This window comes from Myodes glareolus, chromosome 19 (genome assembly GCF_982192425.1).
Source record: "Myodes glareolus chromosome 19, mMyoGla1.1, whole genome shotgun sequence".
NCBI classification, from domain to species: Eukaryota; Metazoa; Chordata; class Mammalia; order Rodentia; family Cricetidae; genus Myodes; species Myodes glareolus.
In genome coordinates this window covers 37,431,285-37,445,361 of record NC_142044.1, presented here as the reverse complement: position 1 = coordinate 37,445,361, position 14,077 = coordinate 37,431,285, and the positions used below count along the sequence as shown (strand labels likewise).

The following is a 14,077-nucleotide window of genomic DNA, read 5'->3' as shown; positions in this document are numbered from 1 at the left end:
TTAGTTTCAGGGCTCAGCCCCAAAGGACTCTCAGGGTTTGAGACCCCCCAGGAAAAGACCACAGACTCAATCTAGATTATAATTAGTTAAATTTATTGATACTACTAGCAGGACAGCAGTCTCTGAGCCAGACTAGGGACTGCTGTGTGAGGGGGTTGAGGGAAGGATTCTTAAGGCAAAACCCACAAGAAGACCTTGAGCATCTGCACACGCCAGCCAGGAGCCGTTCTGCTCTGCCAAGATTAGGTAGCCAAGGAGAACTCAAATAGTCCTCGCATGTCTGCATAAGCAGGTCACAGAAGTCAAAGGGCAGTTAGCCGTATCATGACACGTAGATGTCACGGCTGTGCACTTTTGGGTTTCTTTAGCCACCATACTTGGACACAGGACATGTCCTGCCATGCACCTATAAAGCATCCCCATCTCAAGAGGGGCAGGTTCAATCACAAGCTTTATTGGGGTGTGCACTACTCACGGTAGTGCACCCTCTGGTGCTGGATGAGCTGGGAGCTCTGGCCAAAAGCCTTGCCACAGGTGCCACAGGTGAAGGGCTTCTCACCCGTGTGGGTCCGTAAGTGCCGGAAGAAGTGTGACCGACCTCGGAAGGCCTTGCCGCAGTCTTCGCACTTGTAGGGCTTCTCGCCGGTGTGAATGCGCTGGTGCTCGATGAGCACGGAGCTCCAGATGAAAGCCTTGCCGCACTGGCTGCAGACGTACGGCTTCTCCCCAGTGTGCAGTCGCTGGTGCCGCACCAGGTTGGAGCTCTGACTGAAGGCATGGCCGCACTCGCCGCACTTGTAGGGTTTCTCGCCATTGTGGATGCGCAGGTGCTGCGTGAAGTGTGAACTGTGGCTGAAGGCATGGCCGCACTCGCCGCACTCATAGGGCTTCTCGCCCGTGTGGATGCGGTGGTGCTGCATGAAGCCCCACCAGCTCCTGAAGTGTTTGCTGCACTCGTGGCAGGCATAAGGCTTCTCCCCGGTGTGGATGCGCTGGTGCTTCAGCAGCAGAGAGTTGTACTTGAAGCTCTTGCCACAGGTCTCGCAGCGGTGTGGCTTGGCGCCCTGCCGGCAGCTGTGCCCCAAACTACTGCCCAGCTCTGCCTTCTTGGCGCTGTCCTCTGTCCCTTGGGCTCCCTGCGGCAAGAGCACCATGTGCCAAGTATCCCTGTTCTGAGAGCAGGGCAGGGTCCCTGAAGGCAGGTCTGCTGACTGCTCCAAGGTACATTCCTGGCCAAAGCTGTCCCCACACTTAGACATGCTGGGGAGGCTCTTCAAGAGGCCCCTCAGAGCCCTTCCATCTGAGGCCAGGCCATCTCCAGGACTGTGGGAACTGAGAGAGCCTGGAGTCTTCTTGGGCTCCCACTCAGAGTCTGAAAGGAGAAATGGTAGATGGCTCCCAGCCTCATCCCTACTGTGGCATTCTTAGGAGCTGAGGCCAGGGAAAGCCTGCATGGGGACTATTCAGAGGAGGGAGAGGCTGACTGGTGAGAGAGAGTGTGCTAAGGTGAGGGATGGGGGTGGGCCAGAAGACTAATAAAGCCAGTTTTAGGAGCTGCTGGGCCCCATCAGCAGGAGGCCCTGAGCCTGGGCAGGAGCCTCTCTGGTGGTTCACTACTCCTGTGATGCCTTCTTAGCTGGGAGAAGGAAGTACAGGTTGCTACTAAGGGCTAGCAGGGACCTGGAACTTACAGAGCTCTGACAAGTAGTCCTTCAGGCTGAAATGCTGGGCAGACACTCGTCTTACCCCACAAACCTCGGGAGATGGGAGTGTCTGTGGCCACTCTGCCAAAGGGATGGGGTCTGGATGGTCCTAAGATTCACTCTTCCTATGGAACTGATCATGGACTCAGCATCACAGACACAGCCAAAGCCCTGTCCACCCAGTCTCTATGGGCAGACAAAACTGGTAGCAAGGCTTAAGCAGAGTCCCAGCAGGATGGCCCTGACTCTCAGCAGGTCCAGGGAAGTGATGAGTGTTGCATCCAGTTGGGGTCTCCCAAGGCTGCTTAGGGTGGGACAGGGGCTGCTCACTCACCAAGCCAGGTGTCTCTGCTGACCTCCACTTCCTCTATGTCTTGAAGGTCCAGGTCTGCTGCCTGGGAAGGCACCTCAGGACTGGAACAGGGGGAGCCTGGAGGGCAGGGGACCAAGGCTCATGCCCCACCCTCCAGAGGGCAGCATTCCTGACCCTTCCCTCTTTCCTCAACCCAAGAGTAGGACTTCAAGGCTCTAGGGCCAAGACCCTGACACACAGGATACCCATCACCTACCTAGCATCTCCCTGTGCCCCCAAAGAGAAGATCAGCCCAATATGTGCCAATACCCTGGCTTCCCCACTGAGGGAGCCCTCCGGAGGCCTGGATTTGGGAACTCATTCTCCCTCAGTTCTGTAGGTGAGCAAAAGCGGCCCAGATGGCTCCTGTGCTCATCCCATGCTGGCTGGTGTCCTGGCCAACTCTGGTCTGGCTGCCTTCCCACCCACCAGTGCTCACTGCACTAGGTCCTGCAGCTGCCCCAAGGTTCCATCTTCTCCGTCTCAGCACCACAAGCAGTCGTGGTTCCTGATCTGTGTCTGCAAGTTCAGAGAGGTCCTAGAACTGTTTGTCCCCTGTAGCCAAGCCAGGCCTCCTGCTCGGAGAAGGTTAGCCAGGGTGGTTTGGAGCATTTCCTGTAGGTCCCTGGCACAGGGACCCTTGTGTATTGTTTGCTTATGCTTTTCCTGTGTGCCTCACCTCACGCTACTCCCAAAGGAAAGAACCTTGAAATGACTGTGTGCAAAGGTGACTCTGCAGGTTGCTGGGACCCAGATGTCCTGGTTGGGCCTCCAAGGTTCCTAGGAGTCCTGGGAGCTGCAGGCAGGTTTCAGAACACTGGGGTCTTCACTGGTAAGGAATTTAGAATGAGCCTGGCGTGGTCTAACACATGGTAATCCCAGAGACTCAGAGCCTGGAGTGGTCTAACACAGGGTAATTCAAGAGACTCAGAGGCTGAGGCAGGGAGACCTCAAGTTTAAGGCTCTCCTGGGCAACACTGTGAGATCTCTGCCGCAACGAAAACAAAAGATGATACACAGGAAAAGGAATCCATGGCCTCTAAGCACATCTGAAGCAGCAGCAGAACGGAGCTCGGGCTCAGTTCTACCTGCATTTGCTGGCAGCTAGGAAGCAGGCCTAGAGACCACCTATCCCTGCATATCTGTGCAAGGGGTGACTGCCATTCCCTCATCTGCCTCTGACTCTCAGGGCCTTCCCAAACTCCACTAGGACTTGGTATAAAAAAAAACCAAATCTCTTCCACCAACAACCGTACCTTAGCCCAGAATCCATGTTTGCTCCTTTGAGTCCCTTGTTCACAGGCCCACCAGGAACAGTATAGTGCTGTAAGGCCCTGTCCAAGAACTGTCCTTGTGACAGGCAGAAGGGTCCTGGAGCCAGACAGCAAACAGGACACGGCTTAGGGCTCCTATCTGGTCTTGGGTTGACCCCTGTGGGTCCTGAGGGAAGTGAGATCTCTGTCCTTATCTGTGAGTGTCCATCTATAAGCTGTGGCTGGTCTCTGGCATCACCTAAGTGCCTGGCACAGACACAGCTGCCCTCCATAAACCTCAGCTTCACTGTATCAGCCACCAGAATTCTAGACCTGCAGGAAGAGTTGGTCCTGTGTGGACTCTTATCTTCACTGGCACTATTTCATGGGAGCAGTGGGGCTCCCTATGAGCCTCAGGGATGAAGCCTCTGGATGACATGACCCCGAGACCTGAGGTATGCTCAGTGGTATTGGGTCAGGACCCCTTTTACTTTGGCTTTACAGTTGACTGAGGAGGCCACCCCATTGTCGTGAAACAAGGGCAGCAGCTCTGACCCTGCAAGTCCTGAGGCAAACTCATCCAAACTGGCCAGACAAGAGTCCTGTCTCTCTTCCTGGCCTGGAACATGATGTCAGAGGGAGATCTTCTCTTCCTAACAGAGGGCCCATGCTGAGGCCATTTTTCCTTCTATACTGAGGAAGAAACAGCCAGGGGTCTGGCCCCAGGGAGGTAGAGCATGGCCACAACCATTGCTGCTGTCCATCACTCCCTTGGGGCTTTTCCCAGTGGCCCCAGCACTGACAGAGCTATCCAAGTGACCCCTCCCTTCCTTGGTTGGCCAAGACCCAGGTCAGACCAGTCTCACAGGGGTAGGGCAGAGGGGCATAGTAGTCTGGGGCAAATACCGTGAGGATGCACACGGTGCCGGTCTCCAGGTGTCCCTGGTGATGAGAGACTGCTGGGTGACAAGACAGGAGTGAACTCCTCAATGTCCTCTAAGGTTGCCATCTTCCTGAGACCTGCTTAACACCTAGGACCTATGGGAAATAAAAGCCAAGGTAGACGAGGGGATGGAGACTGTGGGTGAAGAAGAGCATCACATCCGCTTTCTGAGCAGCGCTAGGTGATTCTTAGCTTCTCTGCTTAGCCGAGAAAGTTGCCAAGAAAAGGCAGGTGAACTCCTGGGGAGTTACAGGGCCCAGTACAAGGGGGCTGCTTGCTTATTCAGTGTGAAACCCTCATTGGGCCTGGAAGCATCACCAGCAAGTCAGAGTGACCTAGAAGCTCTTCTCAATAAAGCAGCCTAAGTGTTCTTCCCAACAAGCCTGCAGAGAAAAGCTTGCTTATTCTTCCAGAGAATACTCCTGCACCCAGTTGGGGCTTTGGGATTATGAGGCATGAGAGCTCTCTAAATCTTTTTTTTTTTTTTTGAGAACTCTAAATCTAATTTTTAAAGGGGCAACTTTATGAAAATAGGAAGGGATACATTCCCAGATCCTGAAGACCCTGAGGTTGTAGTCCCCAAGTTCAGATTTCCAACAGCACCATCCACAGGTGTGTGTGTCAAAGGCACATTGGTTGAATGCTTGCTTAGCATGCCTGACGCTTTGAGCCTATCATTATTAATCCCCAGCACCACAAAAACTGGGTGTGGTGGAGCATGCCTCTAACTCCAGCAGTTTGGGAGGTAAAGGCAGCAGAAACAAGTTCGAGGGCATCCTTGGTTACATAGCAAGTTCAAGGCCAGCCTGAGCTACAGGACTCGAGAAAATTTAAGAAGGGGAGATTTTTTCTTAATTTGGTTTGCCATAAACGAATGAAGCCCAAAGAAAGAGGCCGGTTTTCTTCCACAGTGACACGGGCAGAAAGGATGCCAGGGAACACATATGGGGCGAGGAGCAGCAGCACCCGCCGGGAGAAGACGGAGGCGCTGGGTGCCAGTACGGGGCAGACGCTGTGGCGCCACCCTGCCGGGTCCCCCAGGTTGAAACCACTCAAGGTCCGGGTCCGGGGCTGACCGGAATCTCGGCAAGGGAAGCAAGCGGACAACCGCGCAGATGAACCGACGGGTCCGGGTTGGACCCACTGGGAGGGGCTCTCACTCACCTTGCGAGCGGGAGGAGACCGCCCGCGCGTTGGCCGGAAGTGCTCCGCCTCCAGGAGGCCCCGCCCCCAATTCAGGGACGCTCTGGATCCTGGAGGACCTCGCCTTGGTGGTCTCTGGGGGCTCAAATCCTTTATTCTGTGTAGCTTCCCCTCGAAGGGTCTCTGCCCTGTGGCCCAACAAAGATCCGTCAGGAGATCTGTTTTCAAACCAGCCGAAAAGCCCGGCAGAAACCCTCGTCTTCGCGCGAGGAAGAGGCGTCAGAGCCCTGGCGTTGGGCTGCGGAGGATTTCGTATCGGTACTGGAATTGGCCCCAACCAGGACCTCACACGTTGTTTCAGACAGCAGCTGACCTTACACAGTCTTGCAGACTTTGTGAGGGGTGCGTCCTCGCATGTGGTTGTAAGAATTGTCGCTGCGATTTTGTAACCAGCACCAGCATCAGTACCGAGGAAGCTGCTGTCCCTTGTGACTGAGCTACTGCCAATAATGGAGTTCGAGATCACGGGAAAAGACCTCCAGACTTAATTCAAATTATAATTAAGCACCACCACCCCCGACAGGGTTTCTCTGCATAACGGACTCCTAGCTGTCCTGAAACTCGCTTTGTAGACCAGGCTGACCTCCAACTCACAGAGATCCATCCCCCTGCCTCTGCCCCCCCCAAGCGCTGAGATTAAAGGCATGTACCATCACAACCGGCTCCAAAGAAAACATTTCAATGCTGCTAGCAGGGCCACAGTATCTAACCTAAATCAGAGACGTGTTGCCCAGAAGCGGGCACAGTAAGAAGGGGTTTAAAAGAGAAAAACCACAGGAGCTGTCTTGTGCAGGATTCGATTAGATGGTCAGGGTGACTTCAAAATAGTCCTTGAATGTCTGTATAAGCACATTGCAGAAGTCAAACCAGCAGTTAGTTATACCATAGCAGGCAGATGGGGTAAGGGCGAGGGTGGGCATCAAGGAGTCAGGGTTGTCAGACAAACAGCTATTAGGTACCCAATTGGATGCCTAGCACAAAATGGAGCTTCTTTAGCCATCACACCAGACACTTGTGATCCCTGTGGTTAAAGTGTGAGGGTCCTCACTCTCATCCAGGGAGATTCCCGGGAGAGAGATTAATCGCACAGCCTTTGCACTCAGATGGTTAATGCAGACCTCCTTGGTGCTTGGATTTACAGCCTTAAATGCAAAGTAGTAGGAAAGGCCTCAGCTGGGTTTGTTAGGTTAGAAAAATGGGACACACTCCATTTGTCCACTCAGCAGAAGTTGATTTGATTCCAGCTGGGTCTCTAGGGTTCCATCTCACCCAACCATCACATGAACTTCCTAAGCTTCCCTAGGCAGGAGGGCTAGTTAACCCCAGAATCCTTACATGAGGTTCTGGGAACTCTTCCTGTACACATGACTGGTCAGTGTTTAACAGGCCTCCAGACCTTAGCACATTTCAGGACACAAAATTAAACACGTAGACACCACCCATCTGTCAAAACAAAGGCAAAGATCTAATCCATCAAAGGCCACACTTCTGGGAAAGTCTCTATTTAAATGCATTAACTTTGCTTTTTGGCTTCTGTAGTTCTGCCTCTGACTTCTTGTTAACTGAAGTGTGCCAACCCAGAACATGGCTTTTGTGCTTAAAAGCCCATCCTGAGAAAGACACAGGCTACCCTGGAATCCTGAACACCCAGGTGTAGTAGTATCAGAGCCGAAAAGAGTGCAATGACCAAGGAGTTCCTACAGGATGGGATGTCCCAGGTCCCCAGGACTCCCTTTGATCAGTCCCTGCCTAATGCTGTCACCTGGTCTGTCACCTCTGGAGGTAACACTGGTTAAGAAGCTTCTGTTTGAACCTATAGGAAAGGTTGGATGTGGCTGTACCCAGGATCCATGTGAGATGTCACGGGATTCCTTGTGGCTGTTTAAGCATATGAATGTGTGGTGGCCACCCCTGATTGTCTTTACTGTGTGTCTCTGTGTGTGTGTCTTTGTCCTGAAATTTGCTTTGTAGACTAGGCTGGCCTTGAACTCATAGAGATCCGCCTGCCTCTGAGTACTGGGATTAAAGGTATGTGCCACCACCACTAGGCATCCAGGTCCTTTTTAGGAGGAGTAAAACAGTTGCTGAAAATATTTCCTTTGTCTTCTAGTCAGCCCCAGATATTAGTTAATATAGTATTATATATTAGTTAATATACAAGTTAAGAAATTTAGCCATGGGTGGTGGCCTATGCCTTTGATCCAAGCACTCAGGAGGCAGAGGCAGGCAGATCTCTGTGAGTTCGAGGCCAGCCTGGTCTACAGGGTGATTTCTAGGACTGGCTCCATAGCTACTGAGAAACCCTGTCTCGAAACACCCACACACAAAAAAAAAAATTAAAAATTTAAAGGTATAAATAGGTCCAAGTTGTTGGAGGAAGCTCAAAGGTGTTTAACAACAGAGAACTGATCGAAAGATGAGACCTTTGTGTAAACTGAAAGCCACTGTCACCTTCTTTGATGATAAGACGCAGTTAGATGTACAGATTCCGTCAGAAGAATATCTCCTAGCTGAAAGTCCTGTCCCCAGACAAAGGATACAGCTCTCAGATTTACAGTTCCTGGGGATATGGGCAGAAACCAACCCCTCAGTATTGCCCCAACACCAAGTTCCTATAATTGCTCAATTAATCAGTTTAGCTGCTCTCTGCAGACTAAACAATACCCAATGACCCTGGAAACAAAAAGGGAAGTTGTGGTCCACATTGCCAGGTTTAGAGAGACAGGCATCCTCTCTGGATGCCCTGCCAGTCACTCTGGAATACACCTCCCCTGCCTGTGAAGAAACCTGGGACCTCTGGTTCTCACGAGTCTGACTCCTCCAGAGAAAAAGGTGTCCACTGTCTTGGACCTGAAGGATGTCTTCTTCAGCCTCCCATGAGCACAGGTGAATCAACCCATTTTTGCTTTTACATGGTCAGATCCAGAGAGAGGTTGCAGTGGGCAACTTCCCTGGACCAGGTAGTCCCACGGATTTGAAAATTCTCCAGCCCTGTTTGATGAGACACTAAATGCTGACCTTCTGCTCTTCGTCAGAGGTTTCCTGGGACCATACTCTTACAACGTATACTCTAACCAAACCTCTTCCTAGCCTCTAAAACTAAAATAAATTCTAAAAGAGTGACAGACATTTGACTACAGAGCATTAGCTAAGAAGGACTGACTGTACATCAGAGGTTACATCTTGGCTACCAGCTGAAGGGAGGCGAAAAAAACCTGTCTCAGAGTAGGATTGCTGCCATCCTTAAGATTCCCAGCTCCAGGGTTGGAGAGATGGCTCAGAGGTTAAGAGCACTGGCTTCTGTCTGCCCTTCCAGAGGTTCTGAGTTCAATTCCTAGCAACCACATGGTGACTCATAACCATCTGTAATGAGGTCTGGTGCCCTCTTCTGGTGAGTAGGCATATATGCAGACAGAACACTATATATAATAAGTAAATAAATCTTAAAAAATGTTGACTAATAAACTATATATATATAAAAAGATCCCAGGTTCAAAGCAGGGAGGCAGGTTCAAGAGTCCCTACATGTGGCTGGGTATTGCTGCCTCTGGGTACCAGAGTTTGCTGAAATACCAAGGCCTCTATATACCAGCACAAAGGGTGGGGGCACTGAGCCCCTAATCTGGACTGAGACTAAACAAAAAGCATTTGAGGCTTTAAAAGTAGCTCTGACTGGCTCCTGCCCCAGCATTTCCAGATGTCTCAAAACCTTTTCATCTGTTTGTCCATGAAACAAAGAGGGGTTTTAACCCAAAATCTGGGATCATGGGAGAGCCCTGTGGTATACCTGTCCACAGGATTGGACCCTGTAGCTGCAGGATGGCCCACCTGTCTAAGAGTTGTGGTGGCTACCGCTGGTCTAATGAAATAAGTGAACTCAGTGTGAGCCCCACACTGTTGAGGCTCAAGTGTCAGAGGAACACCAGAACACTGGCTGTCTAAGGCCTATGTGACCCAGTCCCAGCCTGTACTCCTGGTCCACCCTTGTCTTCATTAGGGTTGCTAAGGCTTAGACCAAGGCGACTTTTATAAAGGAAAACATTTAATTGGGGCTGGTTTGCAATTTCAGAGATTTAGTCCATTACCGTCTCGGTGGGAAACATGGCCGTATGCGGGCAGACATGGTGCTGGAGACCCGCAGGCAGAAGAAGCAATTGTGTGCCACACTGAGCTTAGCTTGAACATAGAAGAGCTCAAAGCCCACCCCTCCAACAAGGCCACACATGCTCTAACAAGGTCACATCTCCTAATAGTGCCACTCCCTGTGGGGGCCATTTTCTTTCAGACCACCACAACCCTCAAGTCCGGTTTGAGAAGCCCACTGCCATCCTGCCTGCTAATGACCCACAGGTGCTCATCCATGAATGTCACAGAGAGGAGAAAGATGAAACCTGGGGAGCAGAACTGATCGATCAGACTCAGGCTCTCAGACTGGGAAAGGGAAATTCCACCACTGTACACACAAGCAGTCGTTATGCTTTTACTACTGCGCATGTCCATGGTACCATCTCTAGAAACAGAGGGCTTCTCCACTACTGCGCATGTCCATGGTACCATCTCTAGAAACAGAGGGCTTCTCCACTACTGCGCATGTCCATGGTACCATCTACAGAAAAAGAGGGCTTCTCCACTACTGCGCATGTCCATGGTACCATCTATAGAAAAGAGGCTTCTCATCACTTGGGAGAAGGACATTAAAAACACAGAAAATCTTGGCCCTCTGCTGTAGACTCCATGTGTGATTTACTTGGGAGCTGGGTAGCAGCCCTCACAAAGAATAAGGAGTAAAAACAACCAACCACAACCCTCTCAGAGGCTATTTGGCTTCCCCTATGAATTGCTATCCTCCACTTCTGAGAACAGGAAAAGATGACTCCCTTGAGGCAAGAGGTAACCAGGCTGTGTGACAAGTGGCTCTAAAGCCAGTGGGGCCTAGGGATATTCTGATGACATACCCTGACTGACCCACTGTTGCCTGAGACTCCATGGTACAACCAAGAGAAAACAGAGAAGGCAAACGAATGGACAGCTCAAGTCACAGGTGGATGGAGGACTCCAGAGGGAAACATCCTGGATCATTCTCCCACAGACGGTTGGCAGGACTCTAACTGACCTTCACCAGGCTACACAAAACTTTCTGAGTTGCTCAGACCAAGCTCTGATATACCTAGACTGGACAACCTGGCTCAGGATGTCTCAGCCAGGTGCCAGATTTGTGCTCAAGTAAATAAAAAACAGAGAGCCCTTACCCAGAAAGGCATCCAGATGAAAGGTGAACACCCCAGGGATCTCCTGGAAACCAATTCACTGAGATTAGGCCTGCCTGGGGAGTATACAATTTTATAGGGACCTTTTCTGGGTGGGTACCAAAAAGTGTTTCCTATCCAAACTGAAACTGCTCAAATATCTTAAAAGCTCCTCCAGAACTGGTCCCCTGCTTTGGCCTCCCCCTAACAATGGGGTCCAACAATGACCTGGCTCTCATAGCCAAAACCTCTCAATTGCTAACTAAGGCTTTAGACACTGATTAAAAACCCCATTGTGAGTCAGCCAGTGGTGGTGCACACCTTTAATCCTGGGAGGCAGAGGCAAGCAGATCTATGAGTTTGAGGCCAGCCTAGTCTCCAGAGTGAAACCCAGGACAGCTAGGGCTGCATACACAGAGAAACCCTGTCTTGAAAACGCATAACATAACAGTTCCGGTTTGTGTACAGATCTCAGACTTCTGGGCAGATAAAAACAAACAGGACATTAGAAACAAAACAAAATGAAAAAGCCCAACAAAATTCTCAGACTCAGAAAAGGGTGTTTAGGTCTCTTTCCTTTGCTTCCATCCCACCGTACCCCAAACAGAGAGGAATCTATCCTCTATGTGACTATGTTTAAGTTTGTCATTCCGTAAATGAAAGACTTAGCATGACTATAAACATAGTTCTGATCACACTAAAGAATTTGATTGTTTATAAGGTGACTGACCATTAGCTCGCATTCTTAATATCTTTAACAGTTGACAAGTTAACAACTTATACAAGATTAGGATTTTGCAGTTTTATCCATCAAGTTTTAGCTTTAATTTTTTTAAAGATTTATTTATTAATTATGTATACAGCATTCTCCTTGCATGTGTCCCTGCAGGGCAACAGAGGGTAAAATCTTATTACAGATGGTTGTGAGCCACCATGTGGCTGCTGAGATTTAAACTCAGAACCTCTGGAAGAATAGTCAGTGCTCTTAACCTCTGAGCCATCTCTCCAGCCCTAGCCTTAAAATTTTGAATTGAAGATTTAATTGAAAATCCTCAAGCAGTAAAATATAACTTTAAACCATAAATACAGTCCATAGAGGGACTGGAAACTTTATAAAGCCATAAATACGGTCCACAGAGAGATTGAGAGCCTTACTTTTTTTCATTTTTTTATATCAGTGTTTTGGATGACTCAGTTTATTCAAATAGCTAAAGCTTAACAAAGTTATCAAAGACCTGTGTCTTTAAATCACTTTCTGAATAGGCGTAAGGAGTTTATAGACCTTATTTATCAAATATAGTTCACGTTTTCAACTTCTTTTTAATCTAAAAATTTTTAGAAGTCTAGTGTTGAACACAATTAGCAAAGACGTACATGGCTAGGCATACATCTCTAAGTCAGTTTTCTGTTGTCCTGAGCAGACCTCTGTAACCTTAGGAGTTTGGAAATCTTAAATTATTACGCAATTTTTTTTTTTTTTTGGCTTGGAATTTTACAGCACACTGCCTGTCTCCAATGCAATGATCTTTCATTTTATTAAGAGCTCTGAATATGTATGACCTTGAATGGGGTACTTTTTTTTTTTTAAAGATTTATTTATTGGTTATATGCAACATGTTTTCCTGCACACCAGAAGAGGGCATCAGATCTCATTACAGATGGTTGTGAGACACCATGTGGTTGCCGGGAATTGAACTCAGGACCTTTGGAAAAGCAGTCAGTGCTCTTAACCGCTGAGCCATCTCTCCAGCACCACTTTTTTGTTGTTGTTGTTAACAAGAACCAGGAAAAAATGAGGCTGAAGAGATGGTCAGTGGTTAAGAGCACTGACTGCTCTTCCAAAGGACATGGGTTCAATTCCCAGCACACATATGGCAGCTCATAACTGTCTGTAACTCCAGTTCTAGGGGATCCAGCACCCTCACACAGACAAATGAGCCCATAAAAGAAAAAGGAAAAAAATAAAAGGAGAAGTCAGAGCTAGACATCTGTAATTACATTTAGCCATCTTAATTTTTATATAAATCTTTTTAATTAGAAAATTTAAATAAAAAATTTAAATGAGACATAACAGGAACTGGTGTGGGAGAATTGTCTGTATTCTGTCAATCATGTTTTAAGTAAACACTGATTGGCCAGGCAGGAGGTATAGGCGGGAAAAACAGACAGGAAGTGGAAATGATGCAAGGAGAGCAGGAGAATTCTGGGGAGGAGGAAGTTGATTCCTCCCACTCCTGCCCAGATCACCAAAGCAGCAGGATGTGAGCTGCCCCACTGAAAAAGGTACTGAGCCACATGGCTAAAATAGATTAGAAAAATGGGTTAATCAAGATGAGAGTGTTAGCTAATAAGAAGCCTGACCTAAAGGGCCAATCAGCTTTATAACTTACGGAGTTCTGTGGTTAATTTTCTCTGGGACTAAACAGCTGTGGGGTACTGGGAGGCACAGAAAACACAAACAAGCCGGCCCTCATGTTACAGAATGGCGCCCAACGTGGATAACTGCATCACAGAAAGCCTGTGAAAGCTTGGGAAAGACTAGAGTAAAGCATTTTGGTTTTCAGCTGTAGCAGGAAAAAAATTGCGCTGTTTTAAAATGTCGGCTTTCTGGGCCGTCTTGCCAGGGAAAACTGACTTTTTCAAGCAGACAGTCCGGACTATGGAAACACTGTTGCAGCTTGCTTCCTGGCAAGGACCTTGAAAAGCCTTAAGAGCTTTTTACTGTTGTTTTCTCCATATTTCTTACCAAATTAAAGACCCATGTGCTCAGAAAAAGAGAGATATACAGTAAAGAGAGATTCAAAGAGTAAGAAAGCCTCTAAGTGGTTTACAGTGTGTTAAAAATATATGCAGGCTTGAAAGGAAAAAGGTTTAAAGCCTTAAAATAAAAAAGAAAGAAAGAGAATAGTTGGATGTGGTGGTACACACCTTTACTCCCAGCACTGGGGAGGCAGAGACAGACGGATCTCTGGGAGTTCAAGGATAGCCTGGTCTACAGAGGGAGTTCCAGGACAAAGATATGCAGAGAACCTGTCTCAAAAAGCCAAAAGTTAAAAGTAAAAATAAAAGAAATAGAGGTTAAAATAAAGCCACACAAAGATGGAAAATACATGGAGAATCTTGATACTGTTTGCTATTATGCTCTCTTTAAATTGTTTAAATGCTGAGGAAGGAGCAACAGCTGCTAAAAGATACTTGCTTATAAATGCTGCAAAATTAATCCAAGATAGGTATTTTGAAAATACCTTGGCTTCAGAATTGAAGTCAAAAGGTATGTTACTTTGGAGAAGAGATTTTGTTTTTGTTTCCACAGAAAATGAAAGGCTCTGGATTTATTCAGAGTTAAGAAAAATCATCTTTGACCAAGGGAGACCACC

General features: G+C 48.4%; 1 protein-coding gene across 2 annotated transcripts; it reads right to left on the bottom strand.

Moving 5' to 3' along the window:
* Positions 1-72: 72 nt before the first annotated feature.
* Positions 73-5,890, bottom strand: Gli4 (GLI family zinc finger 4). Of its 2 annotated transcripts, XM_087898910.1 has the most exons (4): positions 5,416-5,890; positions 4,215-4,346; positions 2,038-2,133; positions 73-1,372 (listed from the first exon to the last, which is right to left on the bottom strand). In XM_087898910.1, the coding sequence occupies exons 2-4, from the start codon at positions 4,315-4,317 to the stop codon at positions 468-470; spliced, it is 1,104 nt and encodes a 367-aa protein (XP_087755036.1). In that variant the 5' UTR covers positions 4,318-4,346; positions 5,416-5,890; the 3' UTR covers positions 73-467. The 2 variants fall into 2 exon arrangements, with proteins under 2 accessions (XP_087755036.1, XP_085535301.1); XM_085679175.2 differs by lacking the exons at positions 4,215-4,346; positions 5,416-5,890 and adding an exon at positions 2,273-2,722.
* Between the last annotated feature and the right edge of the window lie 8,187 nt (positions 5,891-14,077).

Bases quoted from the DNA above. Each gene is read 5' to 3' on its own strand.
- Gli4 (XM_087898910.1), bottom strand. From the start codon at position 4,317: ATGGCAACCTTAGAGGACATTGAGGAGTTCACTCCTGTCTTGTCACCC. The intron at 2,134-4,214 runs GTATTTGCCCCA...CCTGCCCTCCAG, and splicing joins GCACCGTGTGCATCCTCACG to GCTCCCCCTGTTCCAGTCCT. The intron at 1,373-2,037 runs GTGAGTGAGCAG...TTCTCCTTTCAG, and splicing joins CAGCAGAGACACCTGGCTTG to ACTCTGAGTGGGAGCCCAAG.